At 53.2% G+C, this 21240-nt stretch overlaps 3 protein-coding genes across 6 annotated transcripts in view; 2 read left to right on the top strand and 1 right to left on the bottom strand.

The window, feature by feature from the left end:
* Window positions 1–12722, top strand: part of RPTOR (regulatory associated protein of MTOR complex 1) — a 152158-nt gene extending 139436 nt beyond the window's left edge. For all 4 annotated transcript variants that reach the window (XM_054847001.1, XM_054847002.1, XM_054847004.1 and 1 more), the window contains 6 exons: window positions 2403–2509; window positions 5281–5408; window positions 5494–5580; window positions 8161–8277; window positions 8872–9001; window positions 10182–12722. In XM_054847001.1, coding sequence (XP_054702976.1) covers window positions 2403–2509; window positions 5281–5408; window positions 5494–5580; window positions 8161–8277; window positions 8872–9001; window positions 10182–10250 — 638 coding nt within the window. In that variant the 3' untranslated portion in view covers window positions 10251–12722. The remainder of the gene's footprint in view (window positions 1–2402; window positions 2510–5280; window positions 5409–5493; window positions 5581–8160; window positions 8278–8871; window positions 9002–10181) is intronic.
* Window positions 1–21240, bottom strand: part of NPTX1 (neuronal pentraxin 1) — a 193396-nt gene that overhangs the window by 159422 nt on the left and 12734 nt on the right. The gene's annotated exons all lie outside the window — the stretch shown is intronic.
* CHMP6 (charged multivesicular body protein 6) lies at window positions 15065–20144 on the top strand. The gene is made up of 8 exons (XM_054847016.1): window positions 15065–15184; window positions 15480–15589; window positions 16170–16257; window positions 16881–16967; window positions 17077–17142; window positions 17416–17496; window positions 18190–18244; window positions 19728–20144. The coding sequence occupies exons 1-8, from the start codon at window positions 15122–15124 to the stop codon at window positions 19778–19780; spliced, it is 603 nt and encodes a 200-aa protein (XP_054702991.1). The 5' UTR covers window positions 15065–15121; the 3' UTR covers window positions 19781–20144.

Consider the following 21240-nt stretch of genomic DNA (forward strand, 5'->3'; position numbering starts at 1 on the left):
CCGCACGGTGCACCGACATCGTCCCTCTCCTTCCTTTCCGCCTGCGGGCTCTGTCAGCTCCTGCTCCGGGCCGAACCCTTGGCCTTTCTATCTGGTCGCTTCTCGTGGGATTGCTCTGTACCATTTTATGTGGAGCAAAAACCCCTCTGGAGCTTCTCCCCTCAGTGAAACTTTCTAGATGGTGTTGCTGAATATCCTCAGCGCTTGAATTCCCGACTGATACGCCAAGACAAGCACCGAAACCAGCAGCCATCGCTCTGAATTCACCGTCTCTCTCGCCCTCCACAGAAAAGACACTTGGGACCGCAGCAGCCTGGGGACTTGCTACCGGCCAGACTGGAGAAAAACATTGTCTTCAAACTGGGGAATGTAACTGGAAAATTGGGAGCTTTCAGACGGCCTAAGAGCACATTGCCTACTTAACTCCATCAGCGATGGTAATGGCGATATCTATCTCAGCCTGCCAGGTTTATCTTGTCACATGGGCCATAAACAAGATGACAAATGAAAACGCTTCAGTGATGTTTATCATCTAAATCACTGCCTGCTTGTTTGCCTCGGATCTCTAGCAGCCCTCCGAGCTGCCAGGCAATCTGAAGTAACAATCAATTTGACTCGCAAGATAAAGACACGAGCTCTCAGCTTAGCTGCGAGTCCTGAATTTCCTGCGGTAAGATGACGGACTGTCAATAACCGTCAGTAATCTTCTCAGTGGTGTGCAGCAAGATCAGGAAACGGCTTGGATGCGATACTTAGAAAGGGGGGACGGGCAAAATATTTTATCTGGATCTGTGCAAAACAAGGTCACTTCATCGTCTTTGAAGAAAACACGATGTTTATAGGATGCCTCTGTGGTTTCCTTCGTGCCCCGTAAAGGTGTTTGGTCTGGTAAAAAGTACTTACGGCCCTTTGGTGACAAAGAGCACGTTGGGGTAGGTTTAAATTTCCTGCGGAGGCTAATTCCCAGCAGTAAATCGAGACAAACTCACCTCCGTACCTTCTGGGCAAGTTGTGCACATGTCCCTTGAGTGTCTGCGGAGTGGGAATGCAGGAATCCCGCTGGAGGCGGCTGCGGGTGGCTCGGGGCAGGAGCCCGCAGTCCTGATGCGCTGCAGAGCGCTGTCTGACTCCGGGTTCCACGCCGTTATAAAATACGTCTCGGCACCAGCGTCTGGGTTTGGCGGGGACGAGAGGGTGAACCGCTGCCCTGCGAGGCAAGGACGCTGCTCCTGCCTCTGCCCGGGGAGATGGACGCGAACACCGGAGCTCTTGTCTGGTTCCCTCGTGTAGCGCTCCTGGGGGGTTTGTGTGTGGTTTTAATGTATGAGTAAGAGTCTCCCTGGAAAACCCATAGATTTGGGGTTGGTCAGTCTGAAAAAGCAGGTCGCAGCAGAAAAAGCAAAAGATAATTGGTGTACAGCTCAGGATGTGTTCCTCAGAGATTTCCCCCACCGCATCAGGGGTTTCACTGCCAGCCGTCTCCCAGTACCTGGCTTGTTCTGCCGCTGGTGTGCTCCGTGCTTAGGAGAGCCGGTCACTCCGTGGCTTTTGGGCTCCTTGTTCCCCCAGCTGGGAAAGGAGGTGACATACACTTAACTCTGCTCTGGAAATTGCCGTACCGGCACAGTCGGTGAGTTGGCGCAGCCTGCCGACCTGCCCGAGAGCGGGTGCCCATGTCAGGTGTTCGGGGGTAGAAAATCCCTTGTAATTCCCTTACAGCGTGAGTGGGACGTTTTTCTGAACTTCACCTGGCAATCAGTTTATGCCCTCGAAGATGAGGAGCAGAAAGCTCTCGTAAATGTATTTTAGCTAGTGTAATTGCAGAACGTTCCCTTCCTTGTCTGTCTGTATAGCAAATTGGTTTTTACTCCTACCAAGCTGTTTAATTTAATATCTTGCAGCAATGACTTTGCTGTTCCTTGTTTAGAAACCTCTCCCCTTAGCCACATATTTCTATTAGAACGAGGAATCGTGATAGTCCAGAGGCTCTCAGCTCTTGCTGTGTGAGATGTCACCGGTTTAGTCTACTTCAGTCATCATTTAATCCAGCGTTCTCATGAACTGGGGGGTAATTTATTAGGATTCCCTTAGAAGTCCGCAGCAGCTTGGCAGCGTCCCTGGAAGTTTGTACTCACCCACCCGTAGGGACCATCTCACCTCGGCTTTTCTAAGCACTTCAGCCAGACAAGAGGTCAAAGACATGTTTTGGGCTCAAATCCAGGACCAGCTGATTTGATCCCATTTGGAGGATGTATGGATGTGTGTGTATGTAGTTTTAAATTTCCTCTAATAACGACTGTTTCTGTAGCATGAGGTCATGAAAGCTGCTGTTCTAATTAGCGCAGCTCTGCCTGTGCTGATGCAGAGATTAATTTTCACACCCTGCCTGTGTTTTGCCTTAGGAGCAGGAATGGTAGTCGACTGGGAACAAGAAACCGGGCTCCTGATGACATCGGGAGACGTGAGGATAATCCGGATCTGGGACACAGATCGGGAAATGAAAGTACAGGTAACATCTGCGTGTTTGTCCCGTTCGCCTTTCCTACAGAACACGTCCCCGGCTGTGAGTTACCCCGTGCGCAGCCAAAGCATCTGAGACTCCTCTGAAGAGCTGGCAGGTTCTGGAGCTTCTGCTTCCCTGCCGGAGAGTCACGTTAGCAGATAAATAAATACACAGATAGTGAGCGTGTCCTTTCCTGGAAGCTGCTGCTGCTGCTGTTCTGGGCAGTGTGCCATAGTGTTTGGGAAAGGTGAGGCTGTGAATTCCAGAGGCAGGCACCAGGATGCAGATAGGGTTTCCTATGAGCATATAACTGAAATAGCGTAAAGATTCTCGAGGAAACGTGGTGAGTCGGGTCGGTGGTGGAGCATTCGGACTTACTGCTGCCAGCTCCGCTCCTCCGGGACGCACAGGGAGCTGATTGCAGAGCAGCGCTGCCCTCGTACCGACCAGCCGCAGGTCTGGGTTCAGGGAAGCTGCATCCACAGAGAGAGCACCGAGGTACCTGCTCGGGACTGGGCAGCACGAAGCACCGTTTCGGTCGTACGGAACTTTCTGCGCAGCGTAGCGGGGCAAAGATGCTGCAAGCGTTTCTGTCGATTGTCATCAAATGGAAGTTTCTCGGGAGTGACAAGGAGAAGCGGCTCGTCTGTGAGAATGGAGTCATCGTGCTGGAGAAAAAAGGAAGACTAGTTTTCAAAGCTTCTAGAAATTAATTACCCTTGGATGAACGTTAATTAAGACACTTTGACCCTGCAATGCAGGATAATTAAGCCTATGTTAATCTTAATTACTTTCACGTATTATTTTTTCTATGTAAATCAGGGAACAGCAAGATTCAGGAGGTGAAAGTCTTTTAAATGATGATGATTAATGATTGCACTGAAAATATCTGAAACCATGTTGTTTCTTTTTTAATTGCAAAGATCGGTTGCATTGAAATTCAAGTGACTGAGACTTCCTGACTCAGTAACACCGGAAAAGTGAAATTCAGCACAAAGAGCGGCAAAGCTGTGTAATCCAGGCTAATAAAGGTGCCTTCCCGCTCTTTGAACTACAAAAAGCGTAGCTCTGGAAGCACTTGGGATGTAGCTGAAGAAGCAAGTTCTTCATTTTCACTTCTGCTGATTGTTCCTGCTTCAAAGTCGGGATCTGGGCTCAGGCAGTTAGGAGAGCGGCTGAGAACAGCCCCCGAGGTCGGTGCCTCGAGCCGGCAGCTTCTCCGCTCCGCTGAGGCTGTGAACAGCAGCTGGGAAAGGTGAATGTGCACAGAAGCAAAAATAGGATCGAAGTGTGAAATTAGCTCATGCGTTTCTAACGCACCTCCTGATCGTTATCCTACTTTTTCAGTGCTGCTTAGGTTTTTTTTAGCTGTTTTAATTGATATTCCTCATACCAGGCATAGATATCATTCCAAGCACTTCTTTTGCTTATAGCCAGTAAAAAGGGGGAAAGTCGCAGCGTTAGAGGAAGACCGCACACCGTGTTCCCAGCACAGCTGTCCTCGCAAGCTCCAGCCTTCTTTTTCCATGTCATCTTTTCTAACGCGCAGAGCGCCTGGCATCTAATGAGATAACCCGACTGTAGTGCCGCGTGTCCCAGAGCGGGGATGATAGGTGGCACAGCACTGGCTCGCTGTATCTCGCGTAAGCGATTCTCCAGGGCTGTGTTGTAGTCGGGCAGCTCGTTGTGTTGTCCGAGGCTTCCGTGCCCGCTCGGACGTTGTTCGGGAGCGCCGGAGCCGCCTCGCTACCTGGGCTGGCCGTGGCAAAGAGGAAGGTCAGGCTCAGTCTGCTCAGTTCAGCCGTTCGCAGCCACCGCCGAGGCTCTGCAGGAGTGTAACGGCGATCCTCGTGATGAAAGGAGGAAGAGAGCTAAGTGTTTAAAAAGTAAAATAAAAAGAAAGTGAAAAAAATGGACTTCATTAATGATAACCGGAGCCATTCTGGGTAAAAGGAACTACCTTCTGGTAAAACCATTTCATTGTTTCCAGGGGCCCAGTATGGTTTTTGTCTGGCACAGACAAAAAACCAAAAAAGCTTATTTTACAAGAGGCATTTCAGTAACCTCCTGGAACTCATGTGGGTGTTGAGTTGATGCACAAAAAGGGCTCACACCTTGCAGCTTTGTGCCTGTTTTTGCATGGCTGATATTACCTATAGCATCCTGTAGGTTCGGGGCCGTGTATGCCGTCCTGAGTTTCTGCTTTCTGCAGGTGCGTTTGTCTTGTGTGACTCTTCTCCCCCAAATGTACCCTGTCCCTCCCGCCGTTCGAATGGCATTTGCAACTTGTACACAGCAAAAGTGGGTTATGGAGAAATAACTCCTCTGGCCATTTCTTTTAACTAATTTGATATTGTTAGTAGCAAATGATATTAACTCCTCCTTCCTAGAAGAGACCTAGAAGAGATCTTGCCTTCATTTTGGTTTATAAAGCTGAATGATTTGCAAAAGCTGGTTTTGCTGGAATTCCTCCTCCAGGCCTGGCTCTTAGGGTCGGTCTGTGGGACTTGTGGCTCCAACATGCGGCAGCGGCGTGACCGTCCTCTGCAGGGTCACCGCTCCCTCGTTTCTGGCCACATCCCGAAGGAAACCGTCGCACCGATGCAGTGTCAGTGTTCTGGGTGGCTGGAGAAAACCTTGGCTTCGTTTTGAACTGATTTACAGGACGGGGAAAGGATGAGGAGGAGCACACGGGGTCCATCTGGTTTAGGACCTCGACTTAGTGACCTGAAGACACATCAAGGTCTCAGCTTGGCTTTCGTGTGCTTTCTCCCTAGGATATCCCCACCGGAGCCGACAGCTGTGTGACCAGCCTCTCGTGCGATTCTCATCGTTCCTTAATTGTGGCGGGGCTGGGGGACGGCTCCATCCGCGTGTTCGACAGGAGGATGGCTCTGAGTGAATGGTAACTGCCCGTCCTCCCCAGGCTCGGTGGGATCCGCGCGGTCCCTCCTCCTCCCCTTCAAAACGTCTCTCTGCTTGTTCCTCAGCCGCGTCATGACCTACCGAGAGCACGCGGCCTGGGTGGTGAAAGCATACTTGCAGAAACATCCTGAAGGCAACATCATGAGTGTCAGGTAAAAAGAGATTTTACCATTCGAGCTGTTTTCTCTTAAATGGAGTTTGCTTTTCTATTTAAAATCTACCCCTGGTATTTCAAGAGCTAAGAGGGTAAAGCTCTTTAGTTTGATATTTGCTCCAGTAATTAACTCCTGCTCCAAACTTGGTGGAGAGAAGGCAAAAAAGCAATGGGAAGCTTTCCTTGGAAGCCTGTTAGTGAGGTTTGAGAGCAAACAAGAAGGCGTCTTTGCTGAAATCCCTGTCACGAGGCGTGTGAGGGAGGAATCGAGTGAACCAGAAACCGAAGCTAGATACAGCGCGTCTTCCGGTCGTTGTTCCTGATTGCCAACATCTCCGTGGGGTCATTTGAGAGAGAACACGAGAAGGAAGGTTGATGTTGCATCTGTTGGGCATATTGCTGTGCAGGATTACTTTGCTGTCTAGCAATTTTCTACACATAAATCCATTTCTGCTGCCTGGTAAATACTGCGGAGAGAGCAGCATATACTTATTTGGCCATTAAAGAACAGCAGAATGTAATTTATTGTCACAAAGCCACTCTTTGCACACAAAGAGGCTCTTTTTCTTGATTACAAAATGAAAACAAAACGTAATTTTCTGGGATTCAGAACATTCCTGAGGTGGGGGATGGGCCAGCAAAAATGTATTAAGATTTTCAGAAAGGGGATTATGTGATGCAGCTGCCAGATTTGTCGAGCTCACATATTAGAGTTTTTAATCTTCCTTTCCATAATCTTCAGCAATCCCAGGGGTCAGGCCTGTGCGCTTGGCCAGCCCGGCTCTGAGCGCTCGTTTTCTCCCTCTTCCTCGGTGCCCTTCTCGGCACGTGGTGCTTTCTCTCGGGATTGGAGAGGTTTGAGAAGATGCCGTACTTCAAAGGACAGGTCTGGGCGCAGCCCAGAGGAACTCGGTTTGGTGAGACAAGCCACCTCGCGCTCAGTTTCTCCCAGTTCACTCTCTTCAGTTGACAGCAAGATCCAAGAAAAACAGATGTTAGGACGTAGCGAGATCTTGGTACAACTATTTCCCGAAAAACTTGAAGGCGCTGTGTTGCTCGCGCAGCGGTTCTCTGAGCCGCAGCAACGCGTTTTCTCTGGACCAGAGGCAGGAGTTGGGAACGCAGGACCGGTGACTCCGAGCCGGATCCCGCAGCTCTCATTGCCCGGCGCCGGTTCACCACGTGAGGTTGTGTTCAGCCGCTTGTATCTACGTGCTAGTGCCACCTCGGTGCTTCTAATTAACCATCAGGTCTGCTGTTGTGGGGCTGACGGCCTTGCTGGAGAAGGTCCTTGGACACCTCCTGAATATCCTGGTTTAGCAGCGTGGCTGCTGTTGACTGTTGTAGTTCGACTGGGCCGTGTTTTCCTATGCAGTCCCTCATCACAGAACTTCACTTCCCTTTTAAAGCTCTTGCGTGGTCTTCTAATACGTTCAGGACCATTTTCAAGTCTTATTAAGGTTCAAAGCTTTAAATGGATTTGCTGTATATTTCATCTCTCTCAAACGATATTTCCATCTAGTCTTCAGGATCTAAATCAACCTCAAGTTTAATTTGTCTTGAATTTAATTATGTTACAGCTGGAGTTGCAGCTTCTTATAATGATATAAGTGATCCTGTATAACAGCCTTTTGATCAGTATTAGATGTTCCAGAGGTATAAAGAAACCGAAGGCAATATGCTTCGCCATGCTTCCGCTGTTCTTAACTCAATAGGGTGATTCACAGTTGTACGGCCATCAGTGACTTGTAAAAAAAATAACACTTTAAAAGTTGGGGTGCCAAAAGCATTACTTCTGCTGCCAGCAGAATAAAATTAGATGAGTTGATTTTGAATTTAGTTTCCATAAGAGACTCCTCTGTTTGTCTTTCTGTACCGGTGTCCCAGAAGGAGCTCGGAAGAGCAGATGTACTATAGCAAAATCTTCAGTCCTCAGTTCCAGGGCTGTAGGAAGAGATGCACCCTCTTCACATCGAACAGACGTGATTCCACTGATGTATTTCAGAGAGATCACTTAACAAAAAGAAATTATTTGTGTTTGAAAGATGCTTGATCTGCTAAGTGCAGTATCTTGCCACTGTTGCTTTCCCCGCCCTCTCTCCATGAGTAGGATTGACATATCTGAGCAGGTTTGTTACGCCTGGGCCACAGCGTACTTGGGACAGCAGGACTTGTGCATCCGTGTCCAGGCATTGGCATCATGGACGGTGCCAGCAGATCCCATCTGCTTGGAGATTTCTAATACCGTTTCCTGCTGCGCAAAGGAGAAGGAACGTGGGTCTGACATGCAGCTTGGTATATTGAGTATGACGTAACAGTAAGGCACTTACTCGGCGATGAGCTGTAAGCGATTAAAGTAATAACGGATCATTCCTGAGGGCAGAGCTGTTTGCTCGTAATGTGTACCAAATGTAAGTGACATCAGTGGGAATCGGGCCGTACTGGTGGAGAAGGCGAGGTGCGTGTTGGATTTTCTGACCAAGGCGGTCAGCTCACAGGCAGACACATGGCTCGATTCCCTGGGCTTTAGGATCTGCTTTGGGTACAGCCTGACGTTGTGAAACTCGTGTGTTGGCAGTGTGAACGGAGATGTGCGGTTCTTTGACCCCCGGATGCCAGAGTCCATGAAGGTCCTTCAGATAGTCAAAGGGCTGACGGCCCTCGACATTCACCCGCAAGCCAACCTCTTCGCGTGGTAAGTTCTAGTTCCGTCTCCTGCATCCCTGGAGCAGACAGAGAGGACGATTTGTCTCTGCAGACATCGTTCATGGGTTTTTTGTTGGTTTTGTTGTTTGTTTTAGTCTCACCACAAACAGTGCAGCTTCTTTCCCATGGTTGCAGCTCAGGAATTTTATCCCTCACACACATTAGCGAAACCTCTGCACCGGTGACTTTACGTGATGGTGTACGGTTTTACGCTCCTATGTCAAATCCCCATTCAAAGTCAGCATCTGTATTTTTGGGCTCTGAGTGGGGACCAGCAACGGCTCCACAGCCACGTACGCTGGAGGTTGTGGGGGATCCGCTCTCAGTGCGTGTGTGCATCAGCTCTTTGTGTTTCTGGCTCAGTCCTGCAGCGTAACAGGTAGCTGCGGTGAAAGGCTTTCCGCAGGTATCTCTGCACTCAGGTTGGCACAGTTACAGTCAGCCCCCCCACTGTTGCAAGAACTCATCGCACACTAGTCTGATGAACCGCTCAGTCCACACAGTGAAAAGGGGGCTGTAGGTGCCAATGTTGTTGTTACCACAGCGTTCTCGGCGACACCGTGTTCTCTTGATTCCCTTCCAGCGGCTCAATGAATCAGTTCACTGCGATCTACAACGGAAACGGGGAGCTGATCAACAATATCAAATACTACGATGGCTTTATGGGACAAAGAGTTGGAGCCATCAGCTGCCTGGCTTTCCATCCTCACTGGGTCTGTAGTCTCTCTCTCTTTTTGGATATGCTGTTCCCATCCCTGCCCGTCGCTCTGGGACCGCAGCTCTGTGCTTCTTGCCACAGAAGCTGTGAATTTGCCTGGAGCTCACTGGAGAGGTGCTGCCTCTCAATTCCAGCACGCAAAATTTTATGTGCTTCTTGCAGACGGTAGGCTCACCCCTGTGTCTCTGGGGCTGCTTTTACACCGCCTTACGTAAGGCTGTAGTAAGACCTGATGCTGTGCAGGAGAAAAACTGCACATCAGAAAAATGAGAGAACTGCAAAAATTAAAGGCAGAAGCTGATGAAGTCTAGAATGAATCAGAGTAACAAGGAAATTTCAGAATATGTCACAGCTGAGGTGGCTCTGCAGTAGTCGTTAGAGGTTGCTACTTAATTAGGAAGCAGGTGCCCATCTGCGTTATGGACTTCTGCTCACCCAGAGACGAGAATAAATGAAGGCGATTGAAAGTCAAAGAAAACAATGTGAATGGATAGGAAAAACAGGAGGAGGTTAAAGGCGACTTTTAGACAGAGAGTTATTTCAGAAACGTGCATATCAGGACACAAACATTCAATACGTAACGGGCGAGAGCCGTGGGGATGGTAAAGGCCTGGCGAGAGGAGGGGAGGGCTGAGTCCCAGCGGGGCAGGGGAGGGAAGGCGGTTCTCCTGCCTCGCTTGTGTCTGTCTGCGTCCTGCGGACAGCAGGGTCTTTCACTGGGACTTTGCTGTCCTGCGGCTTGGGGGACAGAGAAAGAAGTGGCTGATCCTTGGAAACGTCTTGCTCTGTAAATAAGCAAACACAAAGCCCTGTCCAGCCCGGGTCTCCGTGGCTGAGATTGCTCCTGGGCCTCTCAGCGGAGGGAACGCTCGTTCCCAGTCCAGGCGACTGTTCCTAACTAGCAGATTTGCAGTCATTTAGAAAAATTATGTTAGCGGTTGGCAACTAATAGCCACCATAATTTTTCCCTGTGGCTGAAATGGGCATATAACTCGCTGAGACGATGTAGGTGCTGGCAGAAATGTCGTCAGAGCTGCGTTGGCAGATGCACTTAAGCGCTTTCGAGCATCTGGGTGTCACTGCTGAAAATGTCGACCGTTACCATTTTGCCTGTGATGTGCCTCTCGTTACCGCGTGACACCTGTACGTTTATCCCCAATTTGCTCTTTCCGCAGCCCCATCTGGCAGTCGGAAGCAATGACTACTACATCTCCGTGTACTCGGTGGAGAAGCGGATCAGATAACGGCTCGTGGCAGCGGCGCAGGAGAGGGGAGTCCCAGCGGGCAGGGCCGTGTCTCACCCATAGTGTACATAGTGAAATTATTGACTTGAATGTTTAGTGTTGGCTGCTGCTGCAACCCATAACTTGAACATTTTTTTTCTGACTTAGCTACTGATGATTTTGACAAGGGGAAAAGAGACAATCTCCTTTTTTTTTTTTTCCCCCTCCAGCTATATCCTCTAAAAGCTACAGAAAAGGAACATTTTATTTTTGTTTCCAGTGGTTGGCTTCTCTGTTAGAAACACGGCTCCTGAGCTTGGAAGGACTGGATGAGGCAATACCCTTGAAAAGGGCTTTCTGGTTTAGTCTTTGTTTCTTCGTTTTGCTGGAGCGTAGGTTGCTGTAAGGACTGAAGTCAGGACTCACCTACGGCTCTGTGCGTTCGACCGGACCACGGGACCCCTCCAGCTGCTGCCTACCCCGTGCCAAACGGTAACTCCTCCGGCAGGGCAGCGAGCCCCGAGCTGTCCATCTGCAGAACTACGTACGCGCTCGTGGGCAAGGGAGGCAGGGAAGCGTCTCCTCTGCGTGGACCTTGTCCCCTCTGCCGCGTCCTCCCCGGTGGAAGCAGGGACAGAAGGCGGCTCGGTGGCGAGGGGAGGCAGGGATCCTGAGGAAAGGGGCCTGAGGAGATGGCAGGAGCAGGGCAGGATGCTGCCGTAAGGTTGCACATACGGGAAGAAGAGGGAAGAACGAGAACGGACATCTCTAACGTCCCAGCAAGACTGGAGCGAGTCACTCGTAACCACTTTCCACACGGTGCCGTGGGGAGGCCTGGGGTATCCTGGTCACTGTTCCTCCTGCAGTCACTGTCCTTCTGCCCACCGAGAACCCCGCAAACACGTTTGATAGCCCGGGAGCTCTGCCCAGCCAGCGAGGGAGCCTCCAGGCTCCAGCCACGGGCTTTCCTCTCACTCCAATGTGCTAATACTCAGCGAGGTGATGGGCAGGAGAATTTGCACACTTGCTGCTGTGTGTATGCAGCTGCGCGCGTGGCCGTGGCTTGTCCGTCTGTCCCTGGGCACGTAACCACACATGGGCTGAGCACAAGAGAATCACTAAAGGAGGGGGAAGACAGCAGGTCATCCTGCCTGGAGCAAAACAGCTTTGTCCGAGCTGTCCAGGGGAAAGCCTGCTCCGTCTTCCGCCCCTTCCACGTCTGAATAATGAATGTTTCTGTCTCTTGGAATCCATGATGGGTCTGGAGATGGGTGTGGGGAAGGGGTAGGCCAAGCCACAGGGCAGGTTTCTTTCATGTGCTGCCGAGGTGCCGTTTAGCTGGCCAAGAACAGAGCTTGCGCTGTGCAGAAATCACTGCGGCGACAAAGGTTGACCTGCTGAGTCCAGCAGTCCCTGGTTTTTCTTCCAGCCGGTATCACGGGGTCTGCAGGCTCCCAGCAAACTCTGCCAGCGATGAGGCCGGCAGTGAAGGAAATACTAATGAGGGAGGGGGTGAGAAATGTTCTCTCCCTGTGCAGATTGCGGCTTCACCTCTGCCACGGCGCCTGCGGAGCGCATCTGACCCCGTCACTGCTCCTTACACACCAGATAATCTTGTTTCCTCTGTGTGTTGAGGCAGCTGGGCCACGCGGGGCTGGTGGAGCTGGCCCGCAGGCTGGCCCGGGCTCGCTGCAAAGTGCCGTACGCACGTCTGGACGCCGGCTGCGGTGGGGTCCTTCAGCCGCGGAGGTGGAGCGGATGCCAAAGGCTGGGCGCTGCCTCCGTACCCCGAGCACCGTCGCTGACCCCCCCTCCCCGTAGCAGGGAGGCCCAGGGCCGCTTCGCAGGATGACGAATCAAAGGCTTTAAACTGAAGAAAAACTACCTAAAAGTCCACTTTCGAGTTACCAAAAGTTAATTATGGTCTAACAGAGCTGTGGCTCTTCCCGACAGCAGCTCCCATGCTGCTCCGGCGTCGGTCCCGGCGGTGCGGATCTCCTCCACCCTCCCCGCGCCGGGGGCCGACGAGGGGCCGGCAAGCGTGGAGCCGGAGTTTGGGATCTACGTGTAACCGATTAACATACACAGCTTACAAACAAACAAACAAACAAACAATAGGTTTTTAACTTATATCAGTGTATTCATTAAAGGAACAAGAAATATCTGGCAAAACACGACGGTGCGTGGTGGGAAGCTGCTGCCCCGGTGCCAGCCAGCCCCCGCGCCCAGGAGGTGGGTTTTTAACGAACTCGGCCTGTTCAGCTTTCATCTAAGCGTGTGCGTGTGCGGGCTGTATTTTCACAGGTCTGATGCAGAGATTCAATCATGAAGTTTAACCAAGGATCTGGAGAGCATCCTACCTAAAAGTTCACTTATCTCTATTTATTTTACAAAAATAATAAAAAAAAAAATATAAAAAAACCACACGATTGTAATGTGAGAGTAAAACAATTACAAAAGAAATAAATGGTTAATAAAAAATAAATGCAGAAACACTTCCTGGTCTGAGGATGGTTTCCTGGGGCAGAAGTGGGGAGGGGGACAGGTACGGCCCAAGAGGGAGCCGAGTGAGTTTGTAGGTGACCGGGCTGTGATTCGGGGCGGTTTCCCGCAGAGAAGAGCCCAGTTGCCCGGGTGGGTCCTGGGCGAAGGACGCTCGTACCGGCCCAGCTCGCTGCTTCCGAGGTTGAGCAGAAACGGAGCGTTTCTACTTGGCAGCTCTGCGGGAACGTGCGTCCGGGTCCGAGCCTCAAATCCTGCTCTCGAGCGCTGGCTGCAGCCCGCAGCCGCCCAAACGGCCACAGCCCGCGTTGCCCTCGCCCGGGGGTCTGCGCAGCACTGTCCCCTCCCCGTCCCCTTCCCAGGGCGTCCCTTCCACTGGCACGGTGACCGATGCTGCTACAGAGCTGCCGGCTCAGACGCCAAATCCCCACCAGTGCCACGCGTTCCCGTTCCAGCATCAACGGTGAAAGCGCGGGGGGCCCGGAGGGCAGAGACTTCGGGAGCGGGCAGGGTGGGCAGGAGGAGCTGTTGGGGCAACCATCGAAGCCACCGAGAGATGGGCCGTGTCCCGGCTGCCCCTTGGGGCGACGGTGCTGGGCGTCTGCCTGGGCACCGGCGGGGTTGAATGGCACAAGGGCACCATCGAGGGGCTCAGCATCGCTGGGGCCGCGGCACCGGGAACCACCTTCCACGCGGTTTTATTTCTATTTATTTCTATTATTTTTCACTTCAACCCGGCTGCCGCTCTGCAGGACAGCACTTTGTTCGGGCAGCAGCGTGGAAGCGAGGGCCGGTCGCTAATCGCCTTCTCCAGAGGGGAAGCCGTAATTTGGGATGCGGGGCGGCGCAGGACGAGCGGTGGGGTGATCCAGAGCGAAGCTGCAGCAGGGATGAGGAGGCATTTTCTGGCACCTCGCAGACCCACGTTGTTTCAGCGAGCTTTGATCGCTCCAGGGGAGTGCCGTATCGCGGGCACGGTGCATCCAAAAATAACCGCGTTTGGACTCGGCAGGCGCGGGGTGGCCGGGATGGCACAGCAGCCACGCTGGCTCTTCTCCGGGCGAACCCTGCGAGCGGGTTGTGGCTGAGGGGAAGGGAGAGCGGGAACGGCTCCGGACACGGGAGCAGCGCGGGGCAGGATTCCCACCCTTGGGGCCGTGCTCCCCTCGGCGTGAGCCCCCAGTGCCCACGGGCCCCATAAAGCTGCGGTCATGGCCACCGCCACGGCCTGTCCTGGCCCCCAGCCGCGTCCCCTCTCGGTGCCATCAGGCCCTTTGTGGTGGGGCCACATTCGCTTCTCCTGCCCAGGGACCCCCCGGGACCCCCAGGGACCCCAAGCCTGCGGCAGCACCAGAGCCTCTCCTGCGGGACACGCGGGGACAGAGGAACAGGGCAGATGGGGACAGGGGTCTCCCTCACCTCTCTGCCCTATAGCACCCCACCTCCTGCAGCACCCCATCCCCTAAATCTCTCCACCTCTTATATCACCCCTACCCCCTATAGCCCTCATCCCCTATAGCACCCCATCCCCTAAAGCTCCCCATCCCCTATAGCCCCCCCATCCCCTATACCTCCCTCCCCTGTACCCCACTCCCCTGTACCCCCTCTCCTCTGTACCTCCCATCCCCTGTACCTCCTATCCCCTACACCCCCCCATCCCCTGTATCCCCCTCCCCTATAGCCCCCCCATCCCCATACCCCCTCCCCTGTACCCCCTCCCCTGTACCCCATCCCCTATACCCCCCCATACCCCCTCCCCTGTACCCCCCCTCCCCTGTACCCCATCCCCTGTACCCCCCTCCCCTATACCCCCCCGTACCCCCCTCCCCTATACCCCCCTCCCCTGTACCCCCCCGTACCCCCCTCCCCTGTACCCCCCCTCCCCTGTACCCCCTCCCCTGTACCCCATCCCCTATACCCCCCCCGTACCCCCCTCCCCTGTACCCCCCTCCCCTGTACCCCCTCCCCTATACCCCCCCGTACCCCATCCCCTATACCCCCCCCGTCCCCCCCGTCCCCTGTACCCCCTCCCCTGTACCCCCTCCCCTGTACCCCCCCCGTACCCCCCCCGTACCCCCCTCCCCTATACCCCCCCCGTCCCCCCCGTCCCCTATACCCCCCCCGTACCCCCTCCCCTATACCCCCCCCGTCCCCCCCCTCCCCTGTACCCCCCCCGTACCCCCCCGTCCCTCCCCGCCCCATCCCCTCCCCCCCCGCCCGTTCCCGCACGCCCCCACAGCGCCCCCTGGCGGTTCCTTCCCTCCCCTGCATCGCACACGCCGTCGCCTTCGCGTTCTGCCGGGCCGGGCCCTGCGCGGCCGCCGTCGGGGGGCGTGGCCGGAGCGGGGCGGAGCGGCCGCGCCGCCCGGGGCACGAGCAGCGGCGGGGCCATGGGGAACCTGTTCGGGCGGAAGCGGCGGAGCCGCGTCACGGAGCAGGACAAGGCGGTGCTGGTGAGCCCGGGGGGAGCCCGGGGGGAGCCCCCGCCCCGCTGCAGGCCCGGGCCATGGGCCGCGGGGGAGGCCGGTTCCTCCGCCCTGCCGGCTCCGGGCGCGCTCCCCGCTGGCGGGGCCTGGAGCGGGTGGGCGTTCGGCGGGTCCCCGCGCTGAGCGGGGCGAGGTCGGGGGCGCCGGGTCGCGGCGGGGGGGACACGGGCCTGTGTGCGGGCCGCGCTGCCTGGGCCCTTCGGGGTGCTGGAGCCGTCAGGGCCCGGCCGTGACGGGTCTGTCCGCCCCTCTCCCCCGGCAGCAACTGAAGCAGCAGCGGGACAAGCTGAGGCAGTACCAGAAGCGGATCAGTCTGAACCTGGAGAGGGAGCGGGCGCTGGCCAGGCAGCTGCTGAGAGACGGCAAGAAGGAGTGAGTGGGGCTGCGGGGCCCGGTGCTGGACAGGAGCCTCACGGGCGGCGGGTGTTGCTGACCTGCACAGGGGGTTAAGGATTCTGCTTTCAGAAAGGGAGTTCCGCTTAAAGTTTTATACTTACAAACTCAACCTCAGAAGCAGCGAGCTGGGCCGGTACGAGCATCCTTCGCCCAGGACCCCGCGGTCCCATGGCTGGTGCTAGAACAGCTCTGCGAGGTTCTGTTTCTGTTCCGCAGTGTCGGTGGGGTCCGTGTCAGCGGCTGGCTCTTACGTCTTGTTTCGAGGGTCTATCACGAGCCTTTTGTGCAAGGACTTAATTTTGCGTTGCTACAGCACAACTGGCCCGGTGAGGTCCTAACCCACACCAAATATACCTGAATTGTCAGGTACCAGACAGCAAATTTATGATTAACTTGCTCATTTTATTCTTCGTGGGAGCAGTTCAGAGTTGTCATTTAAATTACACATGTTGTTTTCCTCTTTTGGAAAAAGCACAAGACAAATATGACTTTGATGTGATTCTTTTAGGCTTATTTGCTTTCATCTGTGCTGAGTTTCCCTCCTGTTTTCCTTCAGAAAAGCCATGCTCTTGCTAAAGAAGAAGCGTTACCAAGAGCAACTTCTAGATAAAACGGAAAACCAAATCAGCAACTTGGAGAGGATGGTAAGCAAGAATTGGTTGCTGCATGCTGCGAGTAGCCCACTCTGTGCGCTTGGTAGAAGCCTTTTCTCTGGGGTGGGTGTTTGTTTGATTGCATGGAATCACATTTTAACTGCCAAGCCCTAACAGGGGTCAGTCCTCTGTCCGAAGGGCAGACGTCTCTGAATTTGTACGTGTGCCGTGACTCTTCCCTAAAGAATCCAGTGGTGAGTATGTTTTGAGTCTGCAGTGCAGGTTAGGTGTAACATACGCGTTTGGTAAATTAGTAAAACTTTAGTCACGGTGTGGACGGCTGCAGTAGGAACTCCCTCGGGCTTGTCCCGTGCCTTGACTTTAGAAATGGACGTGTTTGTTCTGGGGTGGCCTTGGAAACTATGGCCTCACTTAGACTGTCAGCTAGACAATCGGTTGAGGGGCTGTTGGATATGCTTTTGCAGCTGCCTGTGCTAGGGCTTGTTGTGTGCGTGTTTGTTACAACTGGTCTCACTTGATCCTCTGTTCACTACAGGAAGGGCTCTCGACTGATTTCTCCTTGCAGTTTCTTTGGGGATCTTGGCAGTCTGTACCTGGCTAACGATGGGAACGTGGACAGCCTGCGAGGTTTCCCCTTCTCCTTCCTGTTTCAGGTCCAGGATATTGAATTCACCCAGATTGAAATGAAGGTTATTGAGGGTCTGAAAATAGGCAATGAATGTCTGAACAAAATGCACCAGGTATGTGTGGCTGAGCACGCTTTTGCCTTGGACTAGGCAGAGTCCTGGCAGTTTGTAGCTGTCTCCCCGCAGACCTCACCCACACGTGGATTTTGGCTCTTTTCTTCAGGTTATGTCAATAGAAGAAGTAGAAAGAATAATAGGTGAAACCCAAGATGCTGTGGAGTACCAGAGGGTATGTACTGTGTGCGTGAGTAGCCGTGAGCAGACTGCCCACCATACAGAGTTTCTCTGGGGTGCGCTGTGTTCCCAGCCTTATTTAAGAGGCAATCGGATTGGGAATTAAATCTCGGTTGCTTGCAGAAAAATTAGCTTTGTTAGTTTTCCAAGTACCCCTTCACCCCGTGTCTACGTTGCTCTCCCGTGCGCACGTACCATGCTACGAGGCACAGAGCTGCTTCTGCCATGCCGTTGTGGACTGGAATGTGTTCTTTCTTCTCTTTCATAGCAAATAGATGAGATACTGGCTGGCAGCCTGACCGAGGAAGATGAAGATGCCATTCTAGAAGAATTAAATGCTATTACTCAGGTAGGACTAACCTGATGTTCTTGTACTTACTTTTAATCCACATTTTCGGAAAGCTGTTTATAATAGGGGAGAAAGTACCTTTTCCCTCACTCTCGATAGCTTATCTTACTCTGCCAGAGACCTCAATTACACGTATTTGTGCCCAATTATTGTGTCGTCAAAGATCAAGCCAATCGCTCCACGCACCGGGGTCATTTAGAAACGGATGCTTTTAAGGGTTGCACTTTACTTGCTGTCTGTTACAGTCAGCTGATCTCTGTTCTTACCGCGTCCCTATTGTGCTTTGCTAGATGAAGATCTCGAAAGTCCTGGATCGTGCTCAGATAGAGGATTCAGTCTGGATCATCCCCACCCATCTCTGTGGTGCCTCAGGCTCTTCCAAACGCTGGCGTGGCTCCACTGTAGGAAATGTGCAGCCAGTGGAGGTTGAGGTGGAGAGGATCTGCGACTAGTGTTGATTTGAGGAGACTCATAGCTAATACAGCATCCTATTAAGTCTCCATAATAATAATTAAAAAAGCCTTGTGCCCATTCATTGGGCAGTACTGAAGGCCATAACCCTTCCCGCCATTCTGGGGCAGATGTCAGTTAGTACGTGAAATCTCTTCTGTTATTACTCTGTGGTGCAGGAGTCTGTGACCACTGCCTGGTACGTGGGGTGTGTGTCATGTGTCGTCTTTAATGTTCTTGCAGGAACAGATGGAGCTTCCAGAAGTTCCTTCTGAGCCACTCCCAGAAAAGATCCCAGGTATGCTTTCTCTGTATGCTCTGCACCTTTGGTTCTCATCCTTCTCCTGAGTTCCATGCAATAGGAGCTCTCCTATTGCGTTGTCCTAGCAAATGTGACGGACTATAAACTTTCTGGTTTAAAGCCCTGCTGATCTGGGCTATGCAAGCTTCCCCCACATGGCTCTGACAAATCCAGCTGACCCTTTACCGTAAGAGGACCCAAGGCTCTAGTCTCTTTGTTCAGTTGGCATCTAGTCATTCCTGTTGAAGAGTTCCTTCCTGTTACATCTGCTGTTCTTGAGTCATGCTGCGTACCTGCTGCCCCAAAACACCCCGCGTATGTTCCGTTTGAAGCTCCCCGAGGAACTCTGTCCTTGGCTTTCTGCTGGACCCAGACAAGACTTTCTTGCCCCACGTTCAAACTGGTCCCCTGCACGTCATCACATCCTGCTGCTTCGCAGGAACAGGTTTTTGTGACCACAGATGCTGGCATTCACACTGCACAAAACTTGGTTTCACTGAGGTTTGACTCCTCGTAGCTCCTGTGACCTTGCTTCAGGTAACAACGGTGATTTAGGACCAGCTGGATGAGGATCCCTGAGGGCCACAATTCCACAATTGTTGGAGCGTGAGCTCAGCACAACTGATGCTGCGTGCACGTTCGCTCCCGAGCGGTCCAAAACCTCAGCGGCAGGGTTTGTGCAGCTGGGTGCAAAGAGGGAAGCGGGGGAGAGTTCGTGCCCCAGGGTGACCAAACGGGCACTGTTGGCCTGTTGCCGGTGAGGAAGGAGCCTTTGCAGAGCATTGGCAGACCTCTGTCCGTGCTGAAGAACTGAGGGTGGAGCCAGCCCTTGGAGACAAACGGAGAGGTAGAGCTGGACTCCACTGGGTGCCAGACGGCAAACCGGTAAAGGGTGTCTCCTGGGACAGCGGAACACCGAACCGTCAGTCGCAGAAGCTGGACTTCCCTGCTTGTGGGAACCAGGAGCTGTAAGAAGCCATTTCCTCTGTGTGGAATCTGCCCAGGAGAAACCTGGGATGTGGGGAATGGGGCTGGTTTCTTTTTCGTGCTTGTTCACTAGTAAACACAGATCAGATGTCATCTCTGTACATTGGCAGCGGGATGGCTGAACAAAATACAAGCTGCCCTTGCTGCACGCAGCCGATCGAGCCTCATTTAGAGTCACGTTGTCAGATTGAAGGGGCGAGGGGAATAGCTTGTCTGAGAAATCGCTCGCTGCCCTGGATCTGTGTCGCTGGGCTGGTGGCTACTAAAGTTGTGTTGGGTACGTTCTGAAACGGCTTCAGTCCAAGTGCTGTGAAAAAGAGGGGCATACTGGATGTGTGGAGTTACTTATAATGAACTTTTATTAGTTCAGGTCCTGTGAAAGCATTTGTTGCTCTACGGAGGAGTGGATTATGAGTCCTAGTTCTTCCACAGGAGATGACTGGAGATCATTTGCATTCTCTGTTTCTGTAACAAGTTTCTTTTTCTTCCACAGAAGCGTCACCCGTCAAGAACAGGCCAAAACCAGAACTGGTGGCAGCATCTTAACTCCCACGTCTGGGGATTCCCCCCCGTGACTTTCACCCAGGACAGTTTGCCATCCCAGCCTGTGCTGGGAACAAGCAATGCCTCGGCAGCATCCCAGCTGTGCTGGGCGGATGGTGGAGCAGGATTCCCTGTGCAGGGTGGGGAACCTCAGCTGATTATTGCTCTTGTATCAAGATTATTTTCTAGTGCTTTCTTTTTTTTGTAACTTAAATTCTAAACTCACTCAGCTGCGCTGTCTCGGGATTAAACAACAACTCTAAAAACTTCCAAAGCCAAATGCTTTTCTTAGGTTTGATTTCAGTGGTAAATCTGGCTTTGCTCTGACTGAAGTCTCCCCTCAAAGCGATCGTGTGTTTGAAACGGCTGTTCTGGGCACCGGGCTGGGTGAGAACGAGCCACGGCCCTCGGGAGCCCTGCAGACCACACCGGTGTCTGCACTGCTCTCGGTCCCTTTGCCCTTCCCCTTCTGGTTCTGTTTGTGAAGGGCTGTTGGTATCTCTCGTCCCGGTGTAAATCCGACTGGCTGGCATGTACGAGGCTCTCAAAGGGCACGGGCAGAGTGCAGGCAGCCTGAAAGAGGGCAGCAAGCCTGAGCTTCTGCAGGCAGCGACACTTTGTGCTACAGGTCGAAAATGGTTCTGTCGGCCTTATGTAAAACCAGCTTATGCGCGAGTGTTTCGTTAGAGCAAAGTTCAGAGTGATTGCTCGGCTCTGTTCGCTGGCAGCGGCGCTGATCAGGGGGAAAGCCCAATCTCTGTGTGAGAGCCGGGCACGAGTCGGGGCGGTCGGCGAGGATTCCCGTGCAGATCCCACTCTGGTAAGCTGTGGTGCCGAGTGAGCCCTGGGGTGACCGAAATCCGATGAGCCTCTTAAAATTACAGCAAGGAGTCTTCTGCCTACGTTACAAGCCAGCAGTCATCCCTCATTGGCTCTGCAGCATCATCAGAGTTCACCTTTGCAACGTTCACATGGGCCGAGATCGATTCTGCTTCCAGCTGCCAGCTCGCGTTCGGTGTTTCCCGGGGGGTCGGACACGGGGAAGGTCAGGCTGGGGTAAACGTGAGGCTCCTTCCGTAGCTCATGTGAGGCATGAAGCTTCTTAACACCCCAAAGACGCTGCCCAGTAAGCAGAGAGGAGACCAGTTCCTCGTGACCCTGCACGGGGAGGACGGTCTGGTGCTTGTTGTGCTGCTGCGGGGTGCTCGGCTTGGCCGGGTGCAGGAGACGAGGTGCTTGGAAAGCTGCCTGGCCGGCCAGGTGGCAGGCAGATTTAGCTGTTCTTGGAAGCAGGCTTACTTGCCAGCTTGCAGATGCTCTTCAGGACATTGCAGATCTTTATTTATTATGTTCTTGAAGCCACAACCCTTAATCCCTGTTTCTGTGACAGCAGAAGAACCCGGAGGGTCCGTGGAGACCTTCAGTGACTGCCTCGGGGTTATGTGATCTGGTGCTAGACAGTA

This window comes from Grus americana, chromosome 18 (assembly GCF_028858705.1).
Source record: "Grus americana isolate bGruAme1 chromosome 18, bGruAme1.mat, whole genome shotgun sequence".
Taxonomy (NCBI): domain Eukaryota; kingdom Metazoa; phylum Chordata; class Aves; order Gruiformes; family Gruidae; genus Grus; species Grus americana.

Coding starts and splice junctions, on each gene's coding strand:
- CHMP6 (XM_054847016.1), top strand. CDS start 15,122: ATGGGGAACCTGTTCGGGCGGAAGCGGCGGAGCCGCGTCACGGAGCAG. Junction 15,590..16,169: donor CTGAGAGACGGCAAGAAGGA/GTGAGTGGGGCT, acceptor GTTTTCCTTCAG/AAAAGCCATGCTCTTGCTAA. Junction 16,968..17,076: donor GTCTGAACAAAATGCACCAG/GTATGTGTGGCT, acceptor TCTTTTCTTCAG/GTTATGTCAATAGAAGAAGT.